Source organism: Hypanus sabinus, chromosome 2 (assembly GCF_030144855.1).
Source record: "Hypanus sabinus isolate sHypSab1 chromosome 2, sHypSab1.hap1, whole genome shotgun sequence".
In the NCBI taxonomy this organism is placed as follows: domain Eukaryota; kingdom Metazoa; phylum Chordata; class Chondrichthyes; order Myliobatiformes; family Dasyatidae; genus Hypanus; species Hypanus sabinus.
In genome coordinates, this window is record NC_082707.1 from 155,629,729 (window position 1) to 155,650,531 (window position 20,803).

The window sequence follows — 20,803 nt, forward strand, 5'->3', positions numbered from 1 at the left end:
ATTGGCAGGAATACTTCCAGACCCAAGCACTGTGTGCCCTGGGCTTACAACTGGGATATACCAAGACTACTTGCAACAGTAACTCTATCAGACAATGTAATGTACTTTTTAAATCCACTTTTAAGTACAGTAAATCCACTTAAAAACTAATGGGAAACATGATAAAACAGATTACCTTAACAAGCATTTGATTTCATAATAGGTGTAATCAGAAATCAAAGTGTTATTAAGATAGAAATATTTCATACTTAAAAGAATTTTAGTAGCTAAAGGCAGCAGATCACCACCATCTTAAGGACAATTAAATGTTATGAATAAAAATTGACCTTTCCAACAAATTGTAAAATCATAGAAGGCAGCCATTTTGTCCATGTCAGACAAAAATGGAACTTGGGATGACTCAAAGTTCAAAGTAAATTTGTTATCAAATATATGTCACCCTATACAACCCTGAGATTCATATTCTTGCAAGCATATTCTATAAATCCAGTAACCTTAAAAGACCACACCAACTTGGTGTACAACCAGTGTGCAAAAGGCAAACTGTGTAAATATAAAATAACAATAAATAAGCAATAAATATCAAGAACATGAGATAAGTGAGTCCATAGGTTATGGGCTCACTTCAGTGTTGGGTAAGTGAAGTTGAAGTTATCCTCTCTGGTTCAAGGGTTGAGGGGTAAGCACTGTTTTTGGTCCTGGGGTGTGAATCCTGAGGCTCCTGTACATTCTTCCTAATGGCAGCAAACTTAAATATGGCATGGAGCTAATGCTTAGCCAGATAGTCCTAAGTGTAAAACGAGTAGCGCTGGGTGGGTGGGTGGGGGAGGGGAGGCTAAGCACAGTCTTGTGGTGCACCTGTGTTGATGGAGATTGTGGAGCTTTTGTTGCCACTCCAAACTGACTGGGGTCTGTAGATGAGGAAATAGAGGATCAAATTGCACAAGGAGGTATTGAGGCCAAGGGCTTGAACCTTACTGATTGGTTTTGAAGGATGATAGTATTAAGTGGTGAGCTGTAGTTGATAAAGAGCCAATGAAATGGCATCTGCGGTGGACCTGTTATGCCAATAAGGAAATTCAAGTGGATCCAAGTCACCTCTCATGCAAGAATTGATATGTTTCATCACCATTCTCTCAGAACACTTCATGACTGTGGATTTAAGTGCTACTGGATGATGGTCATTGAGGCAGGTTACCAGTCTTCTTGGGCATCAGTACAAGTGAAGCCTGTTTGAAGAGAGTGGGTGCCTCAGAGAGCCAAAGCGAGAGGGACACTCCAACCAGTTGATCAACACAGGTCTTCAGTGCTTGGCCAGCTACCCCACTTGGGCTGAATGCTACTCATGGGTTCACCACTGAAGGATGCTTGCATGTGATGACTGAAATCACAGGATCATCGGGAGCTGTGGGAGTTTTCAGTTTTCTTTAACTGAATGGATTATAATTCATGTTCTCTTCCAGAGACATTGTAAATTAGATGTTTTATGTCTGTGAAATTCCTTCAGTGAGTTCTCATCCCCTACTGCATTTCCAATTTCAATAAAATCTTTATTTCTCTTCTGATTTATAAATGTTTGCCAAAATTGTCTTTCCTATAGCTCCTATTTTCAGCTTTCAATTTTATAATCTCAATTAAATTTCCTCTCCATATTTAGCATTTCTTGTAACCAATTCCCTTTTTCTGGGAGTATTCTTTCATAATTAACTGGTGACAGAACTGTACATTGTGCACGCTATCACTATTGTTTTATAGGGTCTCAGCAATCTTTCTATTCCTTTACAGCTGAAGTGCAGAATACAGTTATTTCATATGCAACTTTAACCACTTTATGTATCTGTCAATAACTTCGAGTCTTTGAATATCTGTTTTAAATTTATTAATTTATAACACTTTTTAGGCACCACAGCATTTGTGAAGAATATTGCAAAAGTAAGGCCATGACTGCTGAAGACTAGGCTGCCAGTGTGTGTAATACTGCAGACGACCGAAGAAAAGCCATTGCTTGATACTCAAGAGTTCTATTGGATCAAGTCTTTTTGCAGACTGATATGTCTAACTGGTGTATCACAGTACACCAGTTAGCCTTTAACTTTGATACCTTAATGTTGAAACTAAATGCACTTACTAGCAATATTGTTTCAGAGCTTCAAGATGAAGCAATATTGCCATGTTAAATTTTGTAGTTAATTCTAACTTGAATTTTAAGTATTTCTGGTAACAACTGCTACAAAAAGCAGCTCCTATCCCCACAGCCACAAATTTTCTTACAAAGATGAAATATGCTGCAAGTAGAAAGATCATACTAAGCTTAGCCACACACTGAACATATTTCAAATATATTAACTCCAAATTACCAATAAACACACTACAAACAGACCTATTAAGCAAATCCAACTCAATGGACAATTTTATTTTTGGTCAGAATCTGACCAATAATATTACTTTTTTAAACAGCAAGAAGTTGTCTCCAGCTCCATTTCTACAGGAATTTGGTCAAGTTTAAATTTACAATCATGAGAAAACACTTTAAACTTGATACTATGATTTCAACTTTAAAAATAAAAAGTCAGGAGTCATTACAAACTGTACTGTATATTTGGAAAATAAACTAATTACATGTTGTCTTCATCAGATTCATCTTCTTCCTCAAGTGATTCCTAAGGAAGAAAAAATATCCAGTGAGGAGTCATCCCAAAAAGCTACACTTACTGAAATTTGTAAATAAGAATGATATTTGAAATTACTTTGGCATATTTTTCTGCTTCCTCCTTTATATCTTTAGGTACAAGTTCATGCCGGCCATTTGTAACTGCAAAAAAAGTAAGAATAATATATTCCACAATTCAGTATATATACAGGGGTACACTGCTGGATTAAATACTCATTGGTATAATACATTGGGCTATTCATGAATCCCACCTTGCCTTTACGCATGTAAATAAGCCAGTTCCATGTGAATTAAGTTTGTAAACGTTCTGACCTTTGAAGAGTGTACGCATTGATAAAAAACAATTCAAACTTCCCATCAATTTGAACTTGTACTACAAGGCATCAAGTTCTTTAACAGTGACAAAAATTGCTCAAGTGACTTCAAAATATAAATTAAGTTGTAATTACAAGACTTAAAGATTGAATAAAATTATATGCAGAGTGTGCATTTGGTGAACCAAACACGAAATGTGTTTAATGTTTTAAACACGAATACTCAAAATGAGTATTATTAATTTACAAAGATGGAATTAAGAAAACTACATTACTTTCTCCAACCCAGCTCAGCTCCAACTCAAAAGATTTATCCTTTACTTCATCATGGACAATGTAGATTCTGAAGATAAGATTTAAAAAAAAATTAATTAGTGCATTTGCATAAAGTTTCATCAAACAACAATTTTCCACACAACTCAATTCATGCAGCTGTGGTGCCCAACAAGTTAGTCCCATCTGTTTGGATATGGCTCACAGCCCTCTAAACCCCTTCAATCCATGTATTTATCCAGATAGTTTTAAATAGGTTGGAAACTTACAGTACATTTTAAAAATTAGTCCTAAAATTGATTTTTGTCCCAGACACTCTTTCAATCATCTTACATTCATCATCAAATGTAGTTTAAAAAAAAAGTCATGGTGTCAAACTTCTTGTTATAGACAGTGGTGGTGCTAATCATACATCCAAGTACTTAAGTTTCACTTATAGAAATGCACTGTGAAAACTCTAATCTCAGCCACAAGCACTCGTGGCGCCACTGACACGTCTGAACAAATTAGCAAGTGCTCCATCTGCTGGATCAACTGAGATTAAACAACTGCAAGATCAAACAATTTTCTAGATTTAGCAGTTAAGTCTCAATCTAAAAAGCACTGTTTAAAATAACATTCTTCTTCTCTTTGTAAAGCAGACATGTTATAATTACCACTGTCCAACTTATATTAAGATGGGTGTAAATCAGTATTATCACAAAAATAGGTGCAGAATTCTGAACTGTTCATTAACTTTACAACCTCTCCTTCATTAGCAAGAGATTTCATTTCCTATACTGAGCAATTTTAATGTGTATGCCAGGGTTTCTCAACTAGGGTTTTGTGGACCCTAGAGTTCTGCAAGAGATCATGATTTTAAAAAAAACATTGTCAGTGCTAGCACTGAGCATTGCACTATGTTCAAAATAACAGTGGTTGAGAGTTACTGAGCAGTCATGTTAGGCATCTCATTAGAGGTCTCTCAGCCCAGTATGGCAGTGTGCAGTAGGACCGTGTTTATTTGATTGAGTCCCAAACTATCTCCCCCAACTTCTGGACTTAAAAGAGCGAACAAACTCAACCGGTGTAATAGGAAATTGTCATTCTAAAGACAGTCCAATGTGATTTTTTTTTAAAAGAGGAAGTGTGAGAAGGAAGAGTAGGATTCTAGGCATCAGCCTATGGGCCATTCTGCTGAGGTTAATGGTAAAGAATTACAATCTTATGAGTCATTTCACTGCACTCCTGCAACAATGGACACAAGAAGTCTATCTTTACAATGAATGCTATTTATCAGTGGGTTTTACATGGACTGGTGATCCAAGTTCTCCTGTTCCATTGTTCCATTGTCTGTGGCAATCAACTTGCAAATGCAGCAATGGCTCCAGCAAAATTGTATATACACTGAACATGAGTCTTATTGAAAGCCATGTGGAAGAACTGCACAACAAAATTCAACAGTATTTTCCCTCCCTTTCAACACAAGTGTATAACTGGGTAAAGGACCCTTTCTCTGAATCTTCTGCTCAGCCTGAGAACTTGATTTTGAACAGAACTTTGTGAGCTGCAGTCTGAATGTGCACTCCAGTTGAGATTCACTGATCTGCTCTTGGAGAAGTTCTGGATTTCTCTGAAAGAAGAGTATCCTGCTATTCACAGGAAAGCAATAAACATGTAACTGCAGTTTTGATTACATGTGTGAGCAAGTTTTTTCTTCTTTAGCAAGCATAAAGAGCAAGGATATACATTATCTAATTTCAGAAAAGGGTGGAAATCATGTGTGCTTAACTTAAGTTCGACCCAGAATTGAGTATTTGTGCAGCAAAAGACAAGCACAGGTTTCACGTGCTAGGCCTATGTTTGAGCCTGATCATGTCACTTAGTAAGAAAACGTTTTCTCAAAGCCTTGTATAAAATTAACTTAGGCTATGTTTTTATTCATACTGCTTTGGCTAATGGTTTTTACTAATTTTACTATTCAACATTGTCAATAAAATTTCATGTTGCAAATAGCATTAAAATCAATTTACAACCTTTATTTAAATTAAATCTACCAAGCCTACCTTTAGAAAAATTAAATCCCATTTTGGCTTAAGCCAGTTATTTAACAGAAATTTATTATGTTTACCTTATAAGTTTCTAAAATGTATGAAAGGGAAAGAAAGAGATAAAGGCAAGTTAAGCTTAACTGTCTTTTTCAAGAAAGGTTGGCTAAAAATTCATTCTCCACTCAAACAGCATTGACAATTATTTTTGGATTATTGTATCTCCAACTGACTGACTGATCACACTAATGTACTGTGAGCTGTAGATGTAATTATTTATTTATCTATCTATCTATCTATTTATTTATTTATTTGTTTGTTTGTTTGTTTTAAACCGCAGGGGTTCGTCCAGACCTGAAAATTATTTAAAAGGCTCCTCCAGGTCAAAATAGTTGAGTAAGGGTACTTTATGCACTCAATAGGAAATACAAAAGCAAAATACAGGTGCTGAAAATATGAAATGCTGGGATTTCATAGCATCTACTGTGTCATCCAGGTTTTCATTTACATAGCTCTGCCATTTCCAGTATTTTCTATTACCACTATCAGTAGGTATTTACTATAAACAGATAGAGGCATTACTGACGAGCTAAGCACTCATGACCCCAAAAATGCTCAGGTATTTTTTTTTGCTACATTGCCTTCACTGTGCATGCCCTAGTCACTTAATTGATTATGCTTCTAGTGTAGTGCAACTACAAGGATACTTGTGATGGAACCAGGTATATAAGATTGCTATACCTACGAGTTTGAAAAATATTGCCTCTGGTGACTTTTTTGTGACCATTATACACTGATGAATATGCAGGTTGCCAAAATGAGTAACCACTGAGATACAGCATAATAAGAAACAGTAGGGACAAACTGTTCTTAACATCCAAGGTTGGTACATTATATTCCCTGAAACCAAGGCCTTTTAATACTAGATTGGATTGGTTGGCGCAGGGACGGAGAGTAAAACAATTTGTGATGGCAAAACTTTAATAGTGACAGTAGTAAACTGCAGGATGACAACTATTAAGTGTGCACAAGCAACTGTTAGATTAAATTTAATTCAATGTTAAGTGAGATTGAGTAGATTGAAAAACATACTTTCTAAAAAGTCTGCAGAACCAGAACTAAATTGGAATTGCATTCTAGTGGGAGGTTGGATGGTGGTTAATAAAATGTATGGAGGCAGGTGAAGGCAGAGTTCAAAAAAAGTCAGCATGAACCTGTGCAAACAGATACAGCTACAACTATAATGCATTCCATTCTGGTCACTTAAGAATATTAAAGTCTTAAAACAAAAATCAGAGGCTTTACTGGTAGGGTCTAGGGATAATCAATATCACCTACAAAGTTGGACAATATTAACAAACCACTATAGTACTGTTGAAAGTATCCTGACTGATTGCACTATGGTGTGGACAGGCAATTCCAAGGTGCAGGAACATAAAAGCTGCAGAGAGTAGTGGTCCTGGCCCAACACATCACTGGCACTTTCCTCCCCACCATCACTAGTATCTGCAGGACATGTTGCCACAAGACAACATCCAAAAATCCCCACCATCAGGGCTATGTCATCTATTTGGCAGCTACCATGGGGCAAGAGGTACAGAAGTCTGAAATCTTACACCACTACATTCAAGAACAGCTTCTTTCCTTTATGCACTCAATTCTTCACCCACCTGGGAAAACCCTAATCACCATTACAAGTTAGCAACACTGACAGATCTGATTTTTTTTCTTCTTTGTTAAAAACTGAATAATTTCCATTACTTTTCGGGTGAATGTTGCTTATATACTACATGCCCATAACGTTGTTGCAAGTTTTTTTTTATTACACCTGTGAACTGCTATACTTATAACCATATAACAATCACAGCACGGAAACAGGCCATCTCGGCCCTGCTAGTCCATGCCGTGCATTTGCCAACTCCATTTTCTGCGCTATTGGAGTAGAGGGGTTTGAAACAAAAATACTAGACTACTGGCAATAAGATAAATCACTCAAGGGAAGCACTTCTGACTGGCTAGTTCTTGAGCAAAAGGTAAGATATACTGGAAAAAAAGTAGCATCTATGAATTTACTACGTGTAGTAGAGTTCCTCTAAAGCAGCCCACAAATTCACTCTGTAGCAGCGGTGCAGGAACAGGACTGTCCTCTTCATTCAAATTATAACCAGTGCCTCCTGTCCCAAATTATCATGCTCCTGATTTGGTACTGTAGATAGTTATCCACCAATAAACAAGTGATTTTTTTTTAATGGGAGAGATGAACACATGCGAATCTATGCCTAGGAGAGTTATAACCTAGATTTTCTAGGGGAAAGGATAACATGACTGAGCTTTTGCTCTTTGACTTAATAATCTCTCTCTTTATTCTACTTCAATCCTGAATTTAGCTTGTTTTCAACTGTAGTACTGACTACATTATACAGATTTTTCAGAAAAATCACAAACTTGAACACTTAACTGAAGAGCTACAGCAAATCAAACATAATTCTAAACTTGGGGGGGGGGGGGGGGAGAGGGTGAGTGATGAGGAGAAAATCAGCCAGATTCCCCAGAGCATCAGGTAAAATTGAAAACACATTGTTAAAACTGATCTTCAGTCAAACAGCTGGTGCTTTTAGATTACGCAAAAGCATTTGCCATCTGAGAAGTTAGCATTAGTTTTGGGAAATTATTTTTAATGAGAGAGTGATTTAGTTTACTGCCTTTTAATTCTGCAAGTTATAATTTTCAGCTTTTGCTCAATTTCAAAAGTCAAACTCAAGTCACTTAAATCTATTATGGACCTCAATGTCAAAAGGAAAACATCTTCAGAAGTAATATTGTCTTATGTACATAAATTGTACCTTATAATCCTTATTACTAATTTGATCTCCAACTGAACATCGGTTAGAAGAAATGATTTTGCAATTTCCAGAAAAGTTGTCAAGTACAGGTAGAGAAATGGTAAATGGAGTTAAATCTCGGAAAGTGTGCAATGTTGCACTTTGAGAGTCAAATTGAAGGAGAAAGTATACTTTTAATAGTAGGCGTCTTAATAGCATTGAGGCACAGATGAATCCTGCGGTCATGGTCCATAGTTCACTGAAAGTGGCTATGCAAGTGGATAAGTTGGTAAAGAAAGCATATGGAATGCTTGGCTTCACTGGTAGGTAGGAATGTTGAGCATTAAAGTTTGGAAGTTATGCTCAAGCTAAATAAAATTTTAGATAGATCACACTTCAAGTCAACTTTTATTGTCATTTTGACCATAACTGCTGGTACAGTGCATAGTAAAAATGAGACAATGTTTTTCAGGACCATGGTTTACATGACACAGTACAAAAAACTAGACTGAACTACGTAATAAAAAAAAACACACAGTGAAAGCTATACTAGACTACAGACCTACACTGGACTGCATAAAGTGCACAAAAATAGTACCGGCATTACAATGAATAATAAACAGGACAGTAGGGGAAGGTGTCAGTCCAGGCTTCGGGTATTGAGGAGTCTGATAGCTTGGGGGAAGAAACTGTTATATAGTCTGGTCGTAAGAGCCCAAATACTTCGGAGCCTTTTCCCAGATGGCAGGAGGGAGAAGAGATTGTATGAGGGGTGCATGAGGTCCTTCATAATGCTGTTTCCTTTGCGGATGCAGCGTGTAGTGTAAATGTCCGTGATGGCGGGAAGAGAGACCCCAATGATCTTCTCAGCTGACTTCACTATCCGCTGCAGGGTCTTGCGATCCGAGATGGTACAATTTCCGAACCAGGCAGTGATGCAGCTGCTCAGGACGCTCTGAATACAACCCCTGTAGAATGTGATGAGGATGTGGGGTAGGAGATGGACTTTCCACAGCCTTCGCAAAAAGTAGAGACACCGTTTGCTATGGAGCTGGTGTTGAGGGACCAGGTGAGATTCTCCGTCAGGTGAACACCAAGAAATTTGGTGCTCTTTACAATCTCTACTCAGAGTATAGTGTGCAGTTCTGGTTGCCCCATTATAGCAAGGCAGTGGAGAGGGTGCAGAAGAGGTTTACAAGGATGCTGGCTAGATTAGAGATTATGAGCTACAAGGACAGATTAAATGAACTTGGGTTATTCCCCTTAAAACAGGGCTTTCCAACCTGGGGTCCACTGACCCCTTGCTTAATGGTGTTGATCCATGGCATAAAAAAATGTTGGTAAGCCCTGCCTTAGAGTGTCATTAGCTGAGGGGATTTTTTTTTTTAATTATGAGAGGCATAGACAGTTAGAAACTTTTCTGTAGGATAGTGACATCAGACACCAAAGAACACGTCTTTAAAGATTGCGGGGTTGCTGGAGCAAACTTGGGGCAGATCGAAGCGCTGGGGCCTGGGCTGAGAGCAAGAATTGAACCAATGTTTGGTCGATTTATGTGTAAGCCAGATTAAAAAGATCGAGGTATCAAAGCTGAGGGCAAAGGGCAAACTTGTGTTCAGCTCACTACTTCATGACATTTATTCGCTTCTGTGCTGAACAGATTCTGCAGATGTGGTCTTCAACGATCAGCACTTATCTCAGTAGTGAACTGGCTGTGCTGTGGACTCACTTTCTGCAGTTTATTTTCTGTACATTATTTGTTTACTTGTTTATAGTTTGCACAATTTAGTTTTGTTTCCACACATTGGGTGTTTTAACGATCTTCATTGTGTGGATTTTTTTCAATGTGTTTTTTTTTGTTTCTTTGTTTTATGGCTGCCTGCAAGAATATAAATCACAAGGTTTTATATAGTATACATACTTAGATAATAAATTAATTTGAACTTTGGGGGAGAAGTTTAAAGGTGATGTGAAGGGCAAGTTTTCGTTATTCCTAGAGAATGGTAAGTATCTGGAATAGGTTAGCAGGGATGGTAGTCAAATTAGGAAGTTTGGTGGAACTTATCGATATTTTAGATTGACACACAAATATGAAGAGAATGGAGGGATATGGACGATACAAAGGAGGAGGACATATAGTATAAATCAGCATCGAGATTAACATAACATTGTGAGCTGAATGGCCTATCCATTGCTGTACTTTTCTGTGTTTTGTTTTGTTTTATGTTCTAAAAAGTAATAGGTGCCTGGAGCATGTTGTGAGGAGAGTTGTAGAAGATACATTGGCAATGTTTAAGAAACTGTTTGTGTTTAAAAACTTAATGCCATTTCAAACATTTGCTATATACAGTATATTCAATATGCACATAGAAACATAGAAAATAGGTGCAGGAGTAGGCCATTTGGCCCTTCGAGCCTGCACCGCCATTCAGTATGATCATGGCTGGTCATCCATCTCAGAACCCTGTACCTGCTTTCTCTCCATACCCCCAATCCCTTTAGCCACAAGGGCCATATCTAACTTCCTCTTAAATATAGCCAATGAACCGCCCTCAACTGTCTCCTGTGGCAGATAATTCCACAGATTCACCACTCTCTGTGTGAAGAAGTTTTTCCTCATCTCGGTCCTAAAAGGCTTCCCCTTTATCCTTAAACAGTGACCCCTCGTTCTGGACTTCCCCAACATCGGAAACAATCTTCCTGCATCTAGCCTGTATAATCCCTTTAGAATTTTATACGTTTCAATAAGATCCCCCCTCAATCTTCTAAATTCCAGTGAGTATAAGCCTAGTCGATCCAGTCTTTCTTCATATGAAAGTCCTGCCATCCCAGGAATCAATCTGGTGAACCTTCTCTGTACTCCCTCTATGGCAAGAATGTCTTTCCTCAGATTAGGAGACCAAAACTGCACACAATATTCTCGGTGCTGTCTCACCAAGGCCTCGTACAACTGCAGTAGAACCTCCCTGCTCCTGTACTCAAATCCTTTTGCTATGAATGCCAACATACCATTTGCCTTTTTCACCGCCTGCTGTACCTGCATGCCCACCTTCGATGACTGATGTACAATGACACCCAGGTCTTGTTGCATCTCCCCTTTTCCTAATCAGCCACCATTCAGATAATAATCTGTTTTCCTGTTCTTGCAACCAAAGTGGATAACCTCACATTTATCCACATTAAATTGCATCTGCTATGAAGTTGCCCACTCACCTAACCAAGTCACCCTGCATCCTCCTCACAGCTAACACCGCTGCCCAGCTTCGTGTCATTCGCAAACTTGGAGATGCTGCATTTAATTCCCTCGTCTAAATCATTAATATATATTGTAAACAACTGGGGTCCCAGCACTGAGCCTTGCGGTACCCCACTAGTCACTGCCTGCCATTCTGAAAAGGTCCCGTTTACTCCCACTCTTTGCTTCCTGTCTGCCAACCAATTCTCTATCCACATCAATACCATACCCCCAATACCGTGTGCTTTAAGTTTACACCCTAATCTCCTGTGCGGGACCTTGTTAAAAGCCTTTTGAAAATCTAAATATACCACATCCACTGGCTCTCCCCTATCCATTCTACTAGTTACATCTTCAAAAAATTCCGTAAGATTCGTCAGACATGATTTTCCTTTCACAAATCCATGCTGCATTTGTCCAATGATTTCTCTTCTTTCCAAATGTGCTGTTATCACATCTTTGATAACCGACTCTAGCAATTTCCCCACCACCGATGTCAGACTAACCGGTCTATAATTCCCCGGTTTCTCTCTCCCTCCTTTTTTAAAAAGTAGGGTTACATTAGCCACCCTCCAATCCTCAGGAACTAATCCAGAATCTAAGGAGTTTTGAAAAATTATCACTAATGCATCCACTATCTCTTGGGCTACTTCCTTAAGCACTCTGGGATGCAGACCATCTGGCCCTGGGGATTTATCTGCCTTTAATCCCTTCAATTTACCTAACACCACTTCCCTACTAACAAGTATTTCCCTCAGTTCCTCCATCTCTCTAGACCCTCAGTCCCTTACTATTTCTGGAAGATTATTTATGTCCTCCTTAGTGAAGACAGAACCAAAGTAGTTATTCAATTGGTCTGCCATGTCTTTGTTCCCAATGATCAATTCACCTGTTTCTGACTGTAAAGGACCTACATTTGTCTTGACCAATCTTTTTCTTTTCACGTATCTATAAAAGCTTTTACAGTCAGTTTTTATGTTCCCTGCCAGCTTTCTCTCATAATCTTTTTTCCCTTTCCTAATTAAGCCCTTTGTTCTCCTCTGCTGGTCTCTGAATTTCTCCCAGTCCTCAGGTGTGCCGCTTTTTTTTGCTAATTTTTATGTTTCTTCTTTGGACTTGATACTATCCCTAATTTCCCTTGTCAGCCACGGTGCACCACCTCCCCTGGTTTATTCTTTTGCCAAACTGGGATGAACATTTGCTGTAGTTCATCCATGCGATCTTTAAATGCTTGCCATTGCGTATCCACCACCAACCCTTCAAGTATCATTTGCCAGTCTATCTTACCTAATTCACGTCTCATACCTTCAAAGTTACCCTTCTTTAAGTTCAGAACCTTTGTTTCTGAATTCACTATATCATTCTCCATCTTAATGAAGAATTCCACCATATTATGGTCACTCTTACTCAAGGGGCCTTGCACGACAAGATTGCTAACTAACCCTTCCTCATTGCTCAATATCCAATCTAAAATGGCCTACTCTCTAGTTGGTTCCTCGACATGTTGGTTCAGAAAACCATCCCGCATACATTCCAAGAAATCCTCTTCCTCAGCACCCTTACCAATTTGGTTCACCCAATCTATATGTAGATTGAAGTCACCCATTATAACTACTGTTCCTTTACTGCACGCATTTCTAATTTCCTGTTTAATGCCATCCCCAACCTCACTACTACTGTTAGGTGGCCTGTACACAACTCCCACCAGCGTTTTCTGCCCCTTAGTGTTATGCAGCTCTACCCATATTGATTCCACATCCTCCAGGCTAATGTCCTTCCTTTCTATTGCGTTAATCTCCTCTCTAACCAGCAATGCTACCCCACCTCCTTTCCTTTCCTGTCTATCCCTCCTGAATATTGAATATCCCTGGATGTTGAGCTCCCATCCTTGGTCACCCTGGAGCCATGTCTCTATGATCCCAACTATATCATATTCATTCATAACTATCTGCACATTCAATTCATCCACCTTGTTACGAATGCTCCTCACATTGACACACAAAGCCTTCAGGCTTGTTTTTACAACACTCTTAGCCCTTATACAATTATGTTGATAAGTGGCTCTTTTTGCTTTTTGCCCTGGATTTGCCTGCCTGCCACTTTTACTTTTCACCTTACTACTTTTTGCTTCTACCCTCATTTTACACCCCTCTGTCTCTCTGCACTTGTTCCCATCCCCCTGCCACATTAGTTTAAAGCCTCCTGAACAGCAGTAGCAAACGCTCCCCCTAGGACATTGGTTCCAGTCCAGCCCAGGTGCAGACCGTCCTGTTTATACTGGTCCCACCTCCCCCAGAACTGGTTCCAATGCCCCAGAAATTTGAATCCCTCCCCCCTTGCACCATTTTTCAAGCCACGTATTCATCTGAAATATCCTCCTATCTCTACTCTGACTAGCACGTGGCACTGGTATGTTTGTGGTCCTACTTTTTAATTTATCTCCTAACTCCCTAAATTCACCTTGTAGGACCTCATCCCGTTTTTTACCTATATCTTTGGTACCTATGTGCACCATGACCACTGGCTGTTCACCCTCCCATTCCAGAATGTCCTGCAGCCGCTCAGAGACATCCTTGACCTTTGCACCAGGGAGGCAACATACCATCCTGGAGTCTTGTTTGCGGCCACAGAAACGCCTATCTATTCCCTTTACAATCGAATCCCCTATCACAATAGCTCTCCCACTCCTTTTCCTTCCCTCTTGTGCCGCAGAGCCACCCATGGTGCTATGAACTCGGCTGCTGCTGCCTTCCCCGATGAGACATCTCCCCCAACAGTATCCAAAACAGTTTATCTGTTTAGGAGGGAGATGACCTCAGGGGACTCCTGCACTACCTGCCTACTGCATGGAGTGATATTATACCATGAAAGGTGAACAAGTTTTTATTCTGCTACAAGGGATTGCCAAAGAGAACCTGGCCTTATACCTATTATTCCCAATATACTGATATCAGCCAATTATGACCCATTTGAGAGACAAACTTAACATTCTGCTTCACCTCTGCACAGAAATTTTGTGAGAAAGGATCAATTCATAGTTCACACCTCACACAACATAATAAGATGTACATTTGCACCAGCCAATTCTACACAACTAGAAAAAAAAATCAGCTTTCTTTTGCAGGGAAATCAGAAAATGTCTATGCAGTTTCTTAAGAATGGCTGAAATACAAACTTACATTTTTGCAACTTCTTTAACCACTTCCCTGCAAGTCATATCTTTCATCTAAAATGAATTGAGAAAAGTAAATTTTACTTCTAGTGAGCAGTTGATAGTCATTGATTTTCAGTACAGTCCAAATCACACCCAGTTAGGGTGGCACAGCAGTGTAGTGGTTAGCATAAAGCTATTACTGCACCAGGTTCAATTCTGCCGCTGTCTGGAAGGAGTTTGTACATTCTCCCTGTTACTGCATGGGTTTCCACTGGGTGCTCCAATTTTCTTCTAATATTCCAAATATGTACAGGTTAGTAGGTTATTCGGTCACATGAGTGTCATTAGGCAGCACGGGCTCGTTGGGCCAAAAGGGCCTATTACTAGACACTAGAATACTACAGCACAGTACAGGCCCTTCAGCCCTCAATGTTGCGCTGATCCATATATTCCTTAAAAAAGTACTAAACCCACACTAGCCCGTAACACTATTTTTCTTTCATCCATGTGCCTGTCCAAGAGGCTCTTAAATACTCCTAATGCTTTAGCCTCCACCACCATCCCTGGCAAGTCATTACAGGCACCCACAATCCTCTGTGTCAAAAACTTAACCCGGATGTCTCCCCGAACTTCCATCCCTTAACTTTGTACATATGCCCTCTGGTGTTTAGCTATTCATGCCCTGGGAAACAGATACTGACTATCCACCCTATCTATGCTCTCATAATCCTGTAGACCTCTATCAAGTCCCCTCTCATCCTTCTACACTCCAAAGAGAAAAGTCCCGGCTCTGCTAACCTTGCCTCATAAGACTTGTTTTCCAATCCAGGCAACATCCTAGTAAACACAAAGAACACTGCAGATGCTGTGGTCAAATCAACAAATCCTAGTAAATCTCCTCTGCACCCTCTCCATAGCTTCCACATCCTTCCTATAATATGAGGTGACCAGAACTGAACACAATGCTCTAAGTGTGGTCTCACCAGAGATTTGTAGAGTTGCAACATGACCTCTCTACTCTTGAACTCAATCCCTCTATTAATGACACCTAGCATCCCAAAGACCTTCTTAACTATCCTATGAACCTGTGCAGTGTACTTGAACCCCAAGGTCCCTCTGTTCATCCACACTCTTAAGTAACTGACCATTAACCCTGTACTCAGCCTTCTGGTTTGTCCTTCCAAAATGTATCACCTCACACTTACCCAGATTGAACTCCATCTGCCACTTTTCTGCCCAACTCTGCATCCTGTCTATATCCTCTTGTAATCTTCGACAACCTACAGCTCCATCCACAACTCCTCCAATCTTTGTGTCATCTGCAAACTTACTCACCCATCCTTCTGCCTCTTCATCCAGGTCATTTACAAAACTCACAAAGAGCAGGGATCCCAAGACAGATCCTTGCAGCACTCTGCTAGTCACCGACCTCCAGGCAGAATAATTTCCTTCCACTACTACCCTCCACTTCCTTCCTGTAAGCCAATTTTTTTAATGCAAACAGCCAAGGTTCCACTGATCCCATGCCTCATGACTTTCTGGATGAGTCTCTTGTGGGGATCTTGTCAAATGCCTTGATAAAATCCATGTAGACTACATCTACCACCCTACCCTCATCAATTTCTTTTGTTACCTCTTCAAAAAGCTCAATTAGGCTCGTGAGGCACGACCTTCCCTTCACAAAGCCATGTTGACCATCCTTGAGTAGTCTGTACATCTCCAAATGTTCGTAGATCCTATCCTTAAGAATCCAATAGTTTGCATACCACCGACATAAGGCTCTTCGGTTCCCAGTATTCTCCCTATTACCTTCCTTAAACAAGGGAACTACATTTGTCATTCTCCAATCCTCCGGCACCTCCCCTGCAGCCAAAGAGGATTCAAAGATCATAGCTACTGCTCCAGCGATCTCTTCTCACATCCCACAGCAACCTGGGGAATATCATGTCCGACCCTGGGGACTTATCAATCTTGATGTTTTTAAGAAGATCCAACACTTCTTCCTTAATCTCCACATTGTCCAGCACACAGGCCTGTTCTATTTCGACCTCACCCTGATCAAGGTCCTTTTCACTTGTCAGTAATGAAGCATTCATTTTGGACCTCCTCCACCTCGAGGCACATGTTGCCTTCTTTATCCTTTAGCAGCCCCACTTTCATTCTTGTCATCCTTCTGTTCTTCACACATGCACAGAACGCCTTGGAGTTCTCATTAATCCTACATGCCAAGGCCTTCTAATGCCCCCTTCAAGCTCTCCTTACTCCTTTCTTAAGCTCCTTCCTGGCTACCCTATATTTTTCATGAGCCCCTCCTGCTTCTTATATCTAACATATACTTCCTTCTTCCTCTTGACGAGTTGCCTCACATGTTTCCCACCATTTTTTTCCTTGTCTCAGTGGGACAAACCTATCCTGAACTCAGCACAAGTGGTCCCTAAACTTCCTCCATATTACTTCTGTGCTTTCACCCTTGAACATCGGTTTCCAATTTACTCCCACTAGTTCCTGCCTCATCCCTTCATAGTCAGAGCCCTTACCCAGTTAAGCACTTTCCCATATTGACTGGTTTTATCCTTTTCCATAGCTATGCTGAAGCTAAGGGAGTTGTGGTCACTCTCACCAAAATGCTTCCCCACCAAGAGGTCTGACACCTGACCAGGTTCATTACCCAGAACTAGATCCAGTATGGCCTCTCCTCTCATTAGCCGGTCCACATACTGTGTCAGGAATCCTTCTTGAACACACCTGACAAATTCAGCCCCATCTATCCCCCTTGCAGTCAGGAGGTGCCAGTCAATATGAGGGAAGTTGAAATCACCCATAACTACCACCCTGTATTTCCTGCACCATTCTAAAATCTGCCTGCTTATCTGCTCCTTGGTGTCCCGAGGGCTATTTAGGCATCTATAGACTACTCCCAGCACAGTGATTGATCCCTTCCTATTTCTGACCTCCACCCAGACCGACTCAGTGGACACTCCCTCTGCAGCATCCTCCCTTTCTGTAGCCGTGATACATTCCCTGACCAGTAATGCTACTTCCCCCCCTCCCTTTCTACCTCCCATCCTGTTCCTTTCAAAACACCTAAACCCTGGTACCTGCATCAGCCAATCTTGCCCTTCCTCCAGCTAAGTTTCAGTAACGGCCACAACATCATAGTTCCACATACTGATCCATGCTCTTAAGTTCATCTCTCTATTCCTAATACTTCTAGCATTGAAATAGACACATTTCAACCCCTCTAACTGGCTACATTTATGTTTTGTCCCCTGTGTGTCCTTCCTCACCAACTCAGAACACATAGCATCATGCCTTTGTCGTTCTACCCTAATCTCTGCACTCACATTCTGATTCCCATCCCCCTGCCAAACTAGTTTAAACCCTCCCCAACAGCTCTAGCAAACCTGCCCACCAGGATATTGGTCCCTTTCCAGTTCAGGTGCAGCCCATCCTTTTTTTACAGGTCTGACCTTCCCCAGAAGGGATCCCAATGATCCAGAAATCTGAACCCCTGCCCCCTGCAATATACTGTGCAATATCTCTAAATAAAAAGATAAATAAAATAAAAATAATCTTCGTATGAAGCAGTCAAGCGATAATTCAACCCAGACACCAACATACTTCATCCTGCATCTTGAAGCCATATTATTAAATGCTTCTAAAGTGAAATGTTTTGATTTGACTTAAATCTAGCATTATGTACCACTAGGGTTCATATTTTCTGTCTACTATCACTTTAAAATGTTGGGAGAATGAGACTGGCTTTTGGACACTGTTTGAGCTGTTACAGAGAGGGAGAGGCGAAGACTGCTCAGAGATGGTGTTGTGGTTTCTCTGCAAGTATGTTTAGACTTTTACAAGGACACTGTCAGCTTCTGTATTCTTACAGAGAGAGAAGGGAGGAGTTTGATGGACAGCTGGAGTTCAGCACTGTGAAATAAATAGGCCAGCTGATAGACCTACAGACACATGGTTTTGGACACTGAATGAGCTTTGTTGTGCCCACAATTCCACCACAGAAGAGTCACAGTCGGTGACTTCCATAAGATTTTGGAGGACAACGGGACGATCGACAGCATCAGCTTACCTGAAGACTCAAAACTCTCCCTCTCTCTCTCTCTCTCTCCAACACTACTCGACTCAATACCACAATCTGAACTGAACTTTACTCATCATCATAAGACTGTATCCATTTACCCCTAGCTTGAAGAAGATTGGTTTTCCTATTTCCACACACACACATAATATATATATATGTATGTATTTTTAGAGAGATATATATCATTGCTAACCTGTTCAATATATCTGCATTTATATTACTGTATTGCGCCATTACTAATAAATAGCATTAGCTTACAGCAATTCCAGACTCCACGGTGTTTTCTATTTATGCAGGTTCTTTAACCCGTCATGGGGGTACGTGACACTAGTAATAAACTATCAGCAGGCAGAAGGTATAATGACTTGACATATATAAACAATTTATTACAAATTGACAGAGTATCCTTCAAAAAAAAATCAAACTAGATTTTTCCATAACATACATCCTGATAACAAAATTGTGTAATTTGATTACTCTCACGGAAGGTTTATCTGTATTTAACTTTTCAAGGATATTGAGGGAACTATCTAAAATTGTTCTTAATTAATCTTTTAACACAATTATATATAAGTGATGAATGGTAAAACTTCATAGTTTTATAGTTTTGAAAATTACATATCTTGTACTTGTTGCATGATATTTGCATGACAATGCAAAACCAAGCATTTTAGTAGCAGTATCTATCCCAACTATATACTGCATCAAACTCGTGAATTCTGTAACTTTTTTTTTAAAAAAAGAGATTTCAAGAACACAACGTATTATTATTAAGGATCTAACTGTAATGGTCTGTTTCTTATGCCCGGAATCCACAGTTTGACTCTGCCCAATGAACCTGCTGGATCTGAACAGATTGACTTTGGCGGCCTTTGCATTGCAAACAGAATCCTGCCATCAGCAAATGCCAATAAAGCTAGGTGTGGAGCTTTGCAAGCTGTAAAAGTTGTGAACTATTTTACTATTTTTAAATATCTCAGTGACTTTTAAACACAACATAATTTAAAAATAATAATCGTGAATACATTTTTATCTTTTAACTATGATACAAACAATTAAAATCCTTAAAATAGAGCGATTTTAGCAAGTAACTTACACCCAACTTTGGAATCCAAAACTCAGTTTCAATGGGAATGGAGACCATTAGAGTCTCAAAAGCTGCATCAGGCCAACCATGAGGGCTGAGCTTTGTTGACAGATTTAAATATTCCAAGCCCACCATTAAGTACCAGATTTTCAGACACATGCACAGAAGTTTGAGTTTCAAAGGCTTAATGTGATATCAGCAAAACTGATTCAGCATTCTGATGGGTTTTTTTTTTAATAAGAGTCAGATACAGCATAGAACCCAGTCTATCAACCCATTATGTCCACACTAACCAGAAACAACCCACTTACAATAATCCTACTTCAATCCTTTTTTATGTTCTCATTAACTCTCCACCCCCAAGAGTTTACCTCTCACCCAGATAATTTACAGTGGCCTATTAACCTACCAACCTATTCACCTTTGAGATGTGGAAGGAAATCAGAGCACCTAGGGAAACTCATAGGGTCAAAGGAGAACATACAAACTCCACACAGACAGCACCCATGGTCAGAACAGGAATTGGAGTCTCTGGCTCCACAACATATCAGATCTAGTAGGTACTGTGTTACATGTTAAAAACACTTTAGATATTCAAGAGTATCATTCTTCAGTTACTTGTCACAACAGTCGCTCAACAACAAAATCATTACAAAAATTGCAAAAACATTATATGGTAGTTTGTTCCTCTACCTTAAGATTATACTTATTTAAAAGCTCTGGCATACCTGCAACTTCTCAATTTCTGTTTTTGCTGCTTCTTTTGCTTTTCCAATTGCGCATCCCCAGTAACCCTGTGGAAACAACAAACATTTTAGTTACAACATTTCAGTTTTCATGCACGGTACCTTTTAAAAGGAAATCACAAGGACGAAAGTGTTTATAATTTATAGCACCTTACAATATCTTGAATGTGCAGCTTTTAAAGTGCTCCATCAGGTTAATAAATTGTTACACACACACACACAAAATGCCAGAGGAACTCAGCAGGTCAGGCAGCATCCATGGAAATGAACAAACAGTCAATGCTTCGGGCTGAAACCCTTCTTCAGGACTGGAAACGTTGGGGAAGATGCCACAATATAAAGGTGGGAGAGGGGAAGAAGGATAGCTATAAGGTG

General features: G+C 39.8%; 1 protein-coding gene across 2 annotated transcripts in view; it reads right to left on the bottom strand.

The window, feature by feature from the left end:
* Positions 1-2,381: 2,381 nt before the first annotated feature.
* Positions 2,382-20,803, bottom strand: part of psma3 (proteasome 20S subunit alpha 3) — a 40,787-nt gene continuing 22,365 nt past the window's right edge. For both annotated transcript variants that reach the window (XM_059957276.1, XM_059957283.1), the window contains exons 7-11: positions 20,411-20,476; positions 14,522-14,568; positions 3,261-3,328; positions 2,748-2,812; positions 2,382-2,660 (exon numbers count right to left, since the gene is read on the bottom strand). In XM_059957276.1, the coding sequence (XP_059813259.1) occupies positions 2,616-2,660; positions 2,748-2,812; positions 3,261-3,328; positions 14,522-14,568; positions 20,411-20,476 (291 nt within the window). In that variant the 3' untranslated portion in view covers positions 2,382-2,615. The remainder of the gene's footprint in view (positions 2,661-2,747; positions 2,813-3,260; positions 3,329-14,521; positions 14,569-20,410; positions 20,477-20,803) is intronic.